The sequence below is a fragment of the Martes martes genome, assembly GCF_963455335.1.
Source record: "Martes martes genome assembly, chromosome: 4".
Taxonomy (NCBI): domain Eukaryota; kingdom Metazoa; phylum Chordata; class Mammalia; order Carnivora; family Mustelidae; genus Martes; species Martes martes.
Genome location: NC_137891.1, coordinates 123,677,530 through 123,690,617, shown reverse-complemented (window position 1 = coordinate 123,690,617; position 13,088 = coordinate 123,677,530). Strand labels below are relative to the sequence as shown.

Here is a 13,088-nt window from a genome sequence, read left to right as displayed (position 1 = left end):
CAAAATTATTTTATTTTGAAGTTGTTCTCATATTTTTGTCCCATTTCAGCGAGGCTTCTTCATGCTTTAGTTAAAATACCTTAGGCTCACCTAAGATCAGTTTATTAGAATCTACAGTTTAGGTGTGAAATGATTATCTGCCATTTAACCTTTCTGTATGTGTCACATTATTCAGTGTCATGAGTGCACCACAGGGATAAAAAGACAGGAGTAAACTAATTAAGGACTCCTTAATTTCTTTGACTAAAATGCACATAAAAGACAATAAAGTCATGGGGGATGTTTTACACCTTGTATTTTAATATAGTTCTGATACCTTGTTAATGCTGGAGTAAGAAAAGGTCATACCTGCTGTTGCTGTTTTCACTGGAGGCTGCAGTACTAAATGCTATTGTTCTTTCTCTAATCAATGAAAGGTTAAAGCCAAAATGCTGTTGAATTTGAATGTGAACATAGAGAAAGTCAACTGCTACTACTGATATGTTAATATTTAAGTGTGATGTGGTGTTTTCTCATTGAACTTGTTAATAAAATTCACTTTATTTTTTCAGGTCTTGGGTGCTTGGCGCTTTTGCTCTTCTATGTCTTCTTGGCCTAACCTGGTCATTTGGGTTGCTTTTTATTAATGAGGAGACTATTGTGATGGCATATCTCTTCACCATCTTTAATGCTTTCCAGGGAGTGTTCATTTTCATCTTTCACTGTGCTCTCCAAAAGAAAGTAAGTGAAGACACCTACAGACTCTAGTTGCTTGTTCTTTGGTTTGAAAATCAGAGATGAAATGGAGAAGATTTTACAATTTTACAGCTGACATATTACTAAACAGAATCATTTTTAATCATTAATTGTCATGCATGTCTGGAAATTCAGGCTTCACATATAAAATAAGTCAATACCAATCATCTTTTTGGATCTCACTTTGAAAATATTAGACACTGATGTTAAGATTTCTTCTTTGCTAGTGGGGTCTACAAACATGCTTTGTGCAAACGGTATATAAGATAGGGGCCCCTGGGTGGCTCAGTGGCTCAGTTGATTAAGTGTCTGCCTTCGGCTCAGGTCATGATCCCAGGGTCCTGGGATCGAGTCCTGTATCAGGCTCCCAGCTCTACAGAGAGCATGCTTCTCCTTCTGCCTCTGCCTCTCTCTCTCTGTCTCTGTCTCTCATGAAAAAATAACTAAAATCTTAAAAAAAAAAAAAAAGTATACAAGATTTTTTAAAAAGGTTAAATAATCTAATTTTTTGCTTGGTAAAGGGAATGCAGTGTTCCAAAACGAAATTGAACATAAGGATAAATGACCTTGGTTTTAAAAGCACCAGACATACAAAAATTTAATATTAATGTTACCTTTTGAATCGTTGTGAAAAATCTAAAACCCAGTAATTTAATATCTCACATCTTACTATTTTGTCCTGATTTTATGTTAACTGGAGTCAGCAAAAATGATTCAAAAATTAAAGTTAAAGATGAAAAACTTGCAGGAAGATGTAAACCTTAAGAGAATAGCTTAGCTGCCTTTTAACTAGGTATCATCTTTTCTCTGCCTGCATATCTAATATAGTCTTTTTATTCTGTTATTACTAGTTGGTCACTAAATTGAACAGCGAAATAGAATTTTGAAAGTGAAAACTATTATGTTTTCAGTCCTGACAAGATGATAGTGTTGTTACTTCCATCAGTTGTTGAGTAAGCTATAATTTTGAGATAATGACAGTGGGATGTGCAATACTGACAGATAATGTACATTCACAGCAATATAGGCATTAGGCAAAACCAACACTGGAGGGTATTATTTGGATAAAATACCATTTTGATTGCCATAGGCTTGGTCATACAGCATTTCAGAGCAGTTAAGAGCCATGAAATGTACAAAAAAAATTTTTGTGAGGTATCAGGTGTTATTTAATAACACTGAACTTTAATTTTCTAAACATTATACAGGTATAATCTTGTAATTACTTTGGTTTTTACTTTACCTTACACAAATGAGCCTTTTGTATACATGTATAGGATCACATATCATAATTTCTTCCCAAAGTTTTTAACATAAAGCATAAATTATTTCCTCGTACAGGTTATGTGTATTAATTGAACAAAGATTTTACTGTGCTTTTTTAAAATTTTTTTATAAAGATTTTTATTTATTTATTTGACAGGCAGAGATCACAAGTAGGCAGAGAGGCAGGCAGAGAGAGAGGAGGGGAAGCAGACTCCTGCTGAGCAGAGGGCCCCATGTGGGGCTCGATCCCAGAACCCTGGGATCATGACCTGAGCCGAAGGCAGAGGCTTTAACCCACTGAGCCACCCAGGCATCCCATTGCTGTGCTTTTTGATTAAAAATCACATTTTTTGAACAATGTGTTAGGCTTCCCTTTGAACACGTTCTACCTAGTCTTGGGTATGTCCTGTTGGGTGCTGCCAGTATGAATCGCTAAGAATATGATACAAAATGAGTTAGTTAAAATCATGCTTCATACTGCTTAAGTGAGCATATTTAGGCCAAGAAAATGCTTTGAAAGTTCAAGCCCATTGTTATTTGTTCTAATAGGTGTAGTTAAATAAGGCTAACAGGATGAAAATGCAGGTGCACTTGGGTTTAAAAAGTCATCTAGCAACTTTAATTCTGTAATTTTTCAAGGAATAAGTGTCGAAGTCCTGCGTCTGCAGGCAGATACTGAGAATAGAACGGTGTTGGGCAGGGAGGGGGGGGGCGCGGCGGGGGGGGGGAGGAGTCTATTTGAGTGTTTTTGGCAACCTACTGGAAAGTAATTTCTTTGGGGCGCCTGGGTGGCTCGGTGGGTTAGATCCTCTGCCTTCGGCTTGGGTCATGATCCCAGGGTCCTGGGGTTGAGCCCCACATTGGGCTCCCTGCTCAGCAGGGAACCTTCTTCCTCCTCTCTTCTCTGCCTGCCTCTCTGCCTACTTGTGATCTCTGTCTATCAAATAAATAAATTAAAAAAAAAGAAAGAAAGAAAGTAATTTCTTACGCAGAGTCTCCTTGTCTGTTCTAATTTCAGTCTGGCTCTAAGCCAGAGCAGAACTTGTTCATAGGCCAATAGAGCTGCACAAAATCCAGCCCTCTTCTCCACTCCTCCCAATTCTGCACCACCTTTGTAGGTGGGGCTCTATTCTTTACAATTGTATGGACTTCAATTTTTAAAGTTGACTTTAAACTTTCTTTAGGCCTAACAGCTTTCCTATCTATTCATATATCCTAGCTTCAGGGGAAAAGGGAAATTACATGGGTAACACATTAATGTGAATGGAAATTGCATAAAGAGTTCCCTTGTGCGCTAATGAAGTGAATAGGCATCTTAGACTCTCTACACTAAATGTTAAAGCTAGACACATCAGAAAATGAAGAATACATTCCATCCTAATTAATAGCATATGTATCAAAGTCCTTTTCTTCTTTATTCATGTGCCGAAGTAGTCTTGTCATTATAAAGAGGTTACCCGCGAAAGTGTGCAATCTGGTAAAAGAAGTTTATGTATTGACCTACCTAAAAGGACATGAAGCGTATGAAACTTAAATGACTGGATTATGAGTGATTAAATGTAATTAAGCAAGGAAAGTTCTAATTTTTTGTCCTTTTTTTAGCATAAAATGTAAAATCGGGGTTGCTAAGTATATAGATAAGGCTTCAAAACATTATTATGTATGTATTAATAACATTTGTGTAACAATAAGGCATAAAACATTTTCACATATTACATCACATTTCGAAGCTCCTACTAGCCAGTCTGGTAGGCAAAGATATTTTTCTGATTACTATTTCAGCATTTTCAGTTGAACTTGATTTTAGAAATTCAATTTATTCGCTCCACAGAAAAGTGTTAGTGAACTTATTCTTCTCAGTTGTTTCCACTGCTCATTTAATGAGAGCGACAGAGAGAAGCAAGTATGTTTGTGTTAATCTCTCGGTCTCGTGGTTATTCAATGCAGGTACGAAAAGAATATGGCAAGTGCTTCAGACACTCCTATTGCTGCGGGGGCCTCCCAACTGAGAGCCCCCACAGTTCAGTGAAGGCATCAACCACCAGAACGAGTGCTCGGTATTCCTCTGGCACACAGGTAACAAAGAATTTGACAACATCTTTAATTAACCTTCTTTATAGAAAGCCTACCGAGACATGTTCTGTTCAGATGCACTAATTGTCTCCTCATTATAACGATCTAGGTAGCAGATACTTGCTTTTTTAGTTTTTTGGTCTTAATTTCTTCTGAAGTATTTATTCAAGGTGTTTCTTTAGGTGTGAGCATCATTTTTGAGAAGTGTAACTTCTTTAAGATGTATATGATCATTTTTGGGATACCCTGAGGTCACATAGCACGGTACTCATTGTGGGCACTCACTAAACGTTTGTTAAATAATCAGTCATCTCCACGAAGAGTGGAAGATTAAATATTCATTCTTCAGTTCTAGACTTCCTTAGTTTTAGACCAGAATCAACACACATTTCTTTTTAACAGGCACCAGATAATCCTACACAGATTGTTTAGGGTAGATCTTTATATGTCTTTAATAAGGTGAGCTTGGGGAAACTAACATAACATATGTCTTGCTATTTTATATTAATAGAGTCGTATAAGAAGGATGTGGAATGACACTGTGAGAAAACAGTCTGAATCTTCTTTTATCTCAGGTGACATCAATAGCACTTCAACACTTAATCAAGGTCAGTTACTAGGAAAATTTGAGTTTACAATATAAATTTTGTACCTTTTGCCAATTTACAATAACTCTAGAGAAACTACTGATTTTTTTCCTCTCAAATGGGTTTATATCACAAGCTATTAAACCTGTTGAGTCAACTTTTATCCTTTATGAAAGTACACATAAATTCGTCTTACTCAATAATGTAATGCAAAAAGTAGAATTTTATACTCCACAGTAACAGAATAAGGCTGAAAAAAGTAATTACTAAGAACATATTTTGCCACAGATTAAAAATATTTTTCTTTAGTGAATACAAATTTATCTTTTCTGAGACATTTGTGAGAGTTTTCTTTTTAAAACATTAATATAGTTAGAATAACTACTATTCACATTAAACGGCCAATTTTATGGTGAAAATTCTTATTTGTAAAATTATTTTACTTTACACTTCTTTCCAAAAGTAAAAAAGTGTCAAAAACATTTATAGTAATTTTCATAAACAACTAATTAAATACATGAGAATCTATAAAGCAGTTTTTTCTATTTGAATTACTATTTTTAATGTGCTTCCAATTTTAAACTTACATAAATGATGAATTATTACTTAAAATAAGCTGGCAAATATAATAATTAAGCAGGATAAGGACACAAGTGCACGTAGACACACATAATCCTGAGTGCAAGCTTAGTAAATTTGAATTTGGTATGAAAAAAATAATGTTATTGTGTCTATATCTATATCTATATCTATATATATATATATACACATCCTTAAAAAGGTAATCTATCCAGGTAATTTGTTTTGATATACTGATTTGTAATATAATAGAACATGTTCTATTTTATCACAAATATTAGAGACATTTTTCACTGTTGACATTGTTCTGATGAGATTCTGGTTTAAAATGAAGAAAGGAGTATGTATGGCATCAAAACCAACTTGAATTTTAAAGTATTTTTAGCCAAATTACATTAGCTATGCAAAACATATGTTTGATAAGTATTGAAAGGTTTGTAATTTGTCAATTAGAATGAGTGAAATGTGTGTTTATTCCATTGCTCTGATGTTTTACCTAATTCTGTTAAGATGACTATCAAAAAGGAAATGAATTATTCAATGATTCATTTTTGAAACCTGGCAAATAAGATTACGGAATGAAAATTCTTACTATATGGAGTTTGTGAATGGTCTAATAATTCATTATACACACAGTCTCTTTCTTCCCCCTTGGCATGTGTGCTCTCTCGCATTTACTAAGAGAAGCTTTGTGCAATGTGTCGTACTTTTTACTTGTTTGTGAAAGTTGTTTTCCTCTTGCTTGTGTCAAAGTTGATATTAACACAGATGTTTTCATGAGGGATAATCCCACACCTGTAAATCTGAAAGTTTGAGATTCCCTCTTCTGGGCCTCAGTGGTTAGGTTTTTAATATTAAGCAGTAACATCTTGAAACATAATGTTGATCTCTGTGCATTTAATTGCCATTTTTGTTTAAAAGTGATTTTGTATAAATTAGTAAATGTCATCCTCAGCAGGTGTTTACTTGGGGGACTTAGAAAGCACCTGTGAATTACTGAAATTTAACTTCCCTCTCCCCTTTCTCCTTCAAATTAGTAGTTCAAATACAGTCAGAAAATTTCAGCAGATAATCCATTGCCAACTTGTCTGCTACCCTTGATGAATACAAAAAGTACTTTACTGCAACTGTAACACAAAAATAAGAGAACTGATGTATTTTTTTCTGTTTCTTTGCTTTAGGAATGACTGGCAATTACCTACTAACAAACCCTCTTCTTCGACCCCACGGCACTAACAACCCCTATAACACATTGCTCGCTGAAACAGTTGTATGTAATGCCCCTTCAGCTCCTGTATTTAACTCACCAGGTGTGCTTATACTTACGAATAAAACTACCTTTCTTTGCTGCTAAACAGAGCTCTGATCTTTGCCCCTTTTCTAGAGTACTCAAGTTGCCATATATTTATTATTACATCTTTAATTTCTCAGTTTAAAGAATTATGGTATTGCCCATGCCAGGCTTCTAAAACTGCACTATATTATAGTAAAAATTCAGTCATGATAGTATTTACCAATAATTATCCATGTTTTTAACACAGGTGGCATAAATCTTAATATATTATTACAGGACTGACATCACATGGTCCGAGAGCCCATCTTCAAGATTTATATCATTTAGAGGTATCCTATCTATGTAATATACTGTTCAGTTTACCCTAAAGCTTGCAGACAGAATTTGCTTCTGGAATGAATTAGCTAATAAAGATAATTTGGATGCCTAGGTATAGAAAACTACATCCAGCATTATCAATGTAACCAAACTATAGTATAGTGCAGCTTTATGGTAGTGGTTTTTTGTTTGTTTGTTTGTTTGTTTTTTCCTTAAAAAAAAACTTTGAGAATGAAGTTACTATTAGTCAGTTTATACCTTTAGTTGTTTATTGGGGGAGGGGGAGAGATTGTCACTAACCCATCCTGTATTACTATGTTTTCTAATAGCTTATTAAAATAAAAAGCATTTAATATTAACACAGTTTGCAAGACTTCAGTAAAAGTTATCACATAATTATTGCTAGCACGTAATATTTATTTGTGATTGATATTTGCCACTAAATTAAACAAAGAACTTTGTTTCCGTTTTTTTTTTTTTCTTAAATTCTTTTTTAACGTAACTGCAGTTTCTCTTTTCATTCTCTTGTTTTTCTTACTTTCCTTATGCTTTCCTCTAGCAACCTACAGAGAGACAAGTATGGGAGTCAAACTTAACTTTGCCTATCAAATGTAAATTTTTTCAGCATGATTTTTAACCGGCACAATTAAAACATAACTAGCAGTCATGAAGTAGACTCAGCGGGCAAGTGGTTCACAATTTCCAACTAAACTGGTACCAAATTCAAACAGTACATCTGTCTGTACTGCCTTTTGTCAGTAATAGAGGTCTGTAGCAAATGCTGTCCATACTTAAGTATATGCAATGCTGAAATAATTTGCTCTTTAAAGCCTGAGGTGCTGTCAACCAGAAAGCTTAATAATTGACTTATCATCTCTGCATTCCCACAGTAATCTTGCTACAGGCTGTGGAAAGTCTTCAAGTGAATTACCTGAACTTGGGCAGAAAAAGTTGCCTCTTCAAAACCAGTCAAAGATGTGCTTAAATCTGCAGTATATCATAGAAAACACCTTTTGCATTACCCAGTATATATTTTTATATTTATTAAGCAATGGTAAAAGGAAAGAAAAATGGGAAGATCGAACCTCGATAGAGGAAACAGATGCTAGCAAGTGATCTGTGTGTCACCTAGAACTTAAACACCAAATGTTTTCTAAATAAAGATGGTGGCACATGCATGAATTAAGAAGCTAGACAGTTATGTCAATCAAACTAAAGGAAGCCTTACAGATACTATTGTAATAACTTCATTTATATGTGGAGTCTGGTAAAAATGAAATTGTCTGTTTTTCCAATGTAGACGTTGGATCAGAGTTTTTTAAAATAAAACGAGTCACCAACAGGTATACCCCCCCACACACACACTTACTCATTTTCTGCTAACGAGAAGTTATTGAACAGTTCCCACATATTTGTTGGTCGTTAAATCGAGTTTTCTAGGATAATCTGCAGCTTTAAGAGTGGAGTCAGCACTAAAAAGGGAAATTTCCTATTTTTTCCAAGAATGAAATTTTTCCTCGACTCCTCCAAGCCTTGCATACAATGCAGCAGCCTCACAGTGGCCAGTGTCATTCAGTAACATCATTTCATTCTTTTTTTTTTCCAGACCTATCTGTAAACAAGTGATTTTTTTTTTTCTCTAGGATTTTGAGAATGAATAACCTAACTTACCATGGTGCAGATCATTTAATTTTCTCTAAAACTTTTTTTTTCATTTGCCTGAGAAGCACTGTGATGTCTCAGTTTACATGTTTATGTGTCTGTAGAAAATACAACTTCTGATTCCAAGAGAGCATGTTACCATCTTTTTTTTCCTTCTAAACCTCTTTTCATATCTTCAGCAGACTTATCCAGTCTTTCATTCCTTTAGAGATAAATATATATTAGCCAAGGCTGACACCCTTTTCCCATTCCATAGTTAATATCTATTATTGGTTTGATTTCTGTGACCCATACTTAAGAAATCTCTAACATTTCTGCGTCTAACCTCCATGCCCATGGTGTCTGTGGGCCAGTCTCGTACAGTAGACTCTGCTGGTTCATTCGGTACTGTCACTGTGGCTGATGCAACTGCAGGGCTGCAGGCAAACTTTGACCATTAGGAGCCTGGGGCCATTACGATTAGAGAGTATTAGTACCAAAAGGAAACCAAAAAATCAAAACGATAACTATTAAATGAAAAAGCAAAAGGCTGCTATTGCTGGTAATCTAATTTGTTGAACCCTTGCTCTGACTAAGTTGCTGAGAAGCTTAGAAATTCTTCATCATGTTACAATAAATCATTTTACTTTCTTTTATATATCAGCTACTCTTAGGCCAGATAGCCTGAGCAGACAGACATGATGTGAGTTGTCCAAAGTGAGTCATTCCACCTGCTGTCTATCGTGTTGTCGGATGGTGCTTGTGGGCCCTTGGTCCCGTCAGTGTGAGAGATGGCTGTCTTCGTTGAACATGATTCTTTGTATCTGTCCATTTTTTTCATTCTTTTTTTTACTCCATCTCCAGAAAAAGGAAATGTTAGAATGTTGTTTAAAAAGTTGCTTGCCAGTTATGTGGGTTTATGTTGTACATTTGCCTTTGGTTTTTGTATGTGACTTATTCCTTTTTTAATTTAGTGTTGTTTAGGACAAATTCTGTTAATTTTATTTTTATAAACCATAGTCTCGTACTTTAAAATGTAAATGTCACTAATGAATTGCTTTGCATTAACTATGCAAGGGCATGGAGTGAAGTCTTCCTTGAAAGAGTGTCAGAGATTTGACCAAAAATCAATTGATAACTACTGTCTCCCTGAAATTGATCAAATAATATTCTGTATGCCATCTTCCCTCCCTGGAAAACAGTATTATTCTTTCACACTTCTTCCTATTATCTAAGGGGTTGCAACTGTTTACCGTTGGGAATGCGGGAAAGCCTGGCACTGTTCAAGTGTTAGCTTTCAAATACAACTTTGTCCTGAACGACATTAAAAAAGTTTTGTACGAAAGAAGTAAAGATGCTTTGGGAAGGAACAGCGGCAGTAACGGAAACCCCCCCCCCTTTCCCGTTTCAGGACATTCACTGAACAATGCCAGGGATACAAGTGCCATGGATACTCTACCGCTAAATGGTAACTTTAACAACAGCTACTCACTGCGCAAGGGGGACTATAATGACAGCGTGCAAGTCGTGGACTGTGGACTAAGTCTGAATGATACCGCTTTCGAGAAAATGATCATTTCAGAGTTAGTGCACAACAACCTGCGGGGCAGCAGCAAGACTCACAACCTCGAGCTCACGCTGCCAGTCAAACCTGTGATCGGCGGCAGCAGCAGCGAAGATGACGCGATCGTGGCCGACGCTTCCTCTTTGATGCACGGCGACAACCCGGGGCTAGAGCTCCACCACAAGGAGCTTGAGGCACCGCTCATTCCTCAGCGGACTCACTCTCTTCTGTACCAGCCCCAGAAGAAGGTGAAGCCCGAGGGGACTGACAGCTACGTCTCCCAGCTGACCGCTGAGGCCGAGGACCACCTCCAGTCCCCCAACAGAGACTCTCTTTATACAAGCATGCCCAACCTTAGAGACTCTCCCTACCAGGAGAGCAGCCCTGACATGGAAGAGGACCTCTCTCCCTCCAGGAGGAGTGAGAATGAGGACATTTACTATAAAAGCATGCCAAATCTTGGAGCTGGCCATCAGCTTCAGATGTGTTACCAGATCAGCAGGGGCAATAGTGATGGTTACATAATCCCCATTAACAAGGAAGGGTGTATTCCCGAAGGAGACGTTAGAGAAGGACAAATGCAGCTGGTCACGAGTCTTTAATAGAGCAGCTAAGGAATTCCAGGGGCCACAGGCAAGTATTAATAAAGACTCCGCTGGCCCAGTGCAGCTCCCTCAGACTCTGCTCGGAGAGATGGCTCTGTTGACCTGTGGTTCTCCAGTGTAAAAAGATGACTGAACCTTGAAGTTCTGTGAATTTTTATAGAACGTACAGAAACTTTGTATATACACAGAGTATACTAAAATGATTATTTGTTACAAAGAAAAGAGATGCCAACCAGGTATTTTAAGATTCTGCTGCTGTTTAGAGAAATTGTGAAGCAAGCAAAACAAAACTTTTCCAGCCATTCTACTGCAGCAGTCTGTGAACTAAATCTGTAAATATGGCTGCACCGTTTTTGTAGGCCTGCATTGTATTATATACAAGACGTAGGCTTTAAAATCCTGTGGGACAAATTTACTGTACCTTACTGTTCCTGACAAGACTTGGAAAAGCAGGAGAGCCATTCTGCGTCAGTTTGCAGTTCGTTCGCTGCAAATCTTTTACATTAAGGCAAAGATTGAAAACATGTTTAACCACTAGCAATCAAGCCACAGGCCTTATTTCATATGTTTCCTCAACTGTACAATGAACTATTCTCATGAAAAATGGCTAAAGAAATTATATTTTGTTCTATTGCTAGGGTAAAATAAATACATTTGTGTCCAACTGAAATATAATTGTCATTAAAATAATTTTAAAGAGTTTGAAGAAAATATTGTGAAAAGCTCTTGGTTGCACATATGTTATGAAATGTTTTTTCTTACACTCTGTCATGGTAAGTTCTACCCATTTTCACTTATTTTCCACTGTACACAGTGTTCTGCTTTGACCAGTTAGTCTTTATTCTTACATTTAAATTTCTTATTGCCAAAAGAACGCGTTTTATGGGGGAAAAAACTCTTCGAAGCCAGTTACGCCATGCCTTGCACAAATGTGGTGAAATCTAGAAAAGAGTGTGTGTTCCCCTCTGTTTATTCTTGAACGGAGGGCAATGAGGGCACTGGGCACTTCTCACAAACTTTCTAGTGAACAAAAGGTGCCTATTCTTTTTTAAAAAATAAAATAAAACATAAATATTACTCTTCCATATTCCTTCTGCCTATATTTAGTAATTAATTTATTTTATGATAAAGTTCTAATGAAATGTAAATTGTTTCCGCAAAATTCTGCTTTTCTTTTCATCCCTTTGTGTAAACCTGTTAATAATGAGCCCATCACTAATATCCAGTGTAAAGTTTAACACGGTTTGACAGTAAATAAATGTGAATTTTTTCAAGTAGTTATAACGTGCACTTTTATGTATGAGACATAATTGGCTTTAACACACTGGTCCTTTCCCACCCCACCCCTCCCCCATGGTATATGTGGGTCCCTTCGTAATAATAACCCACAGGTATGAGAAAGAATACACTTAAGCTGCTTTGATGGTTCTGGGTGTTGTTGGGAATATGTTTGTATTCAAATTGCCCATTACCCACATACAGGATCTGGCAGAAAAGTTTCAATAGAGAAATCTACTGAAAGTACTTTTTTCTTGTTGCATTGCGTCAGAACTAAAACAAAAATTACAAAAAGAAGAAGGGTAGGAAATTCTACAAATTTCGGCATCGTAAAAAAATTGATTTTTCAGCAGAATAGAGAAGACATTCCTAAAGCATACTTTTACAATTTGAGGATTTTAACTATCCCTATAGGCTGCCGTGAATGACAATATTTGTTATCAGGGAAAGGTTCAAAAATCATATAATTGAATCTCAACAAATAGATTTTTCCTGTCTACATCATAAACATTTATACCAGATTCTTCTAAAGGGTAGTGGCTCTCAAGTGCTTCCACTAAGTTAGAAATAACTTGATTTTTTAATGTGGACACAGTTCGTCATGCGTATTGAATTTAAAAAGAATAATGAGAAAACTTTTTTCAAGTATATATTCGTGTATCTAAATGCAGATATAGTAAGGCAGGCACTATATGATATAGTATCCATATTTTAATAATAGGGTAACAATAGAGGTGTGTATTCACACATAGTTAATATTTAGGTGGGAGACTGACTATAAGAAGTTGTATTAATATTCAAACAGATTTGATAATTCTCTGAGAAGGGTATTTTTATTTCTTTGGCTAAAATCCTTAAGGAATTTACAAAACTTTATTTGGGAGCATTATATAATCAAACATTTTTAATTTTCTATTTTGTTACACTTTTTTCCTATCAAACTTACAGTGTTGTATGATATTACTTCTCAGTATATAATCCAACTAGGGCTGGGCTGGTTCAGTAATGAATTACCCCTCCCCCTCCCCCAAAAAGGCACTGATTATTCAGTTAGTACTCATTTCGTTCTCTTGAAACAGTTCTTAAAACTGGTATGATGTGAACAGGTACATAAGTACATAGTACCTACACGGTTACTGTTCTCTTTA

The 13,088-nt window shown here is 36.0% G+C and overlaps 1 protein-coding gene across 1 annotated transcript in view; it reads left to right on the top strand.

The window, feature by feature from the left end:
- The window catches only part of ADGRL2 (adhesion G protein-coupled receptor L2), a 286,203-nt gene extending 274,265 nt beyond the window's left edge, over window positions 1–11,938 (top strand). Inside the window, exons 19-23 of the mRNA XM_080801458.1 lie at window positions 552–720; window positions 3,949–4,077; window positions 4,586–4,682; window positions 6,422–6,550; window positions 9,905–11,938. Of these exons, the coding sequence (XP_080657584.1) occupies window positions 552–720; window positions 3,949–4,077; window positions 4,586–4,682; window positions 6,422–6,550; window positions 9,905–10,659 (1,279 nt within the window). The 3' untranslated portion in view covers window positions 10,660–11,938. The remainder of the gene's footprint in view (window positions 1–551; window positions 721–3,948; window positions 4,078–4,585; window positions 4,683–6,421; window positions 6,551–9,904) is intronic.
- The last annotated feature ends 1,150 nt before the right edge of the window (window positions 11,939–13,088 follow it).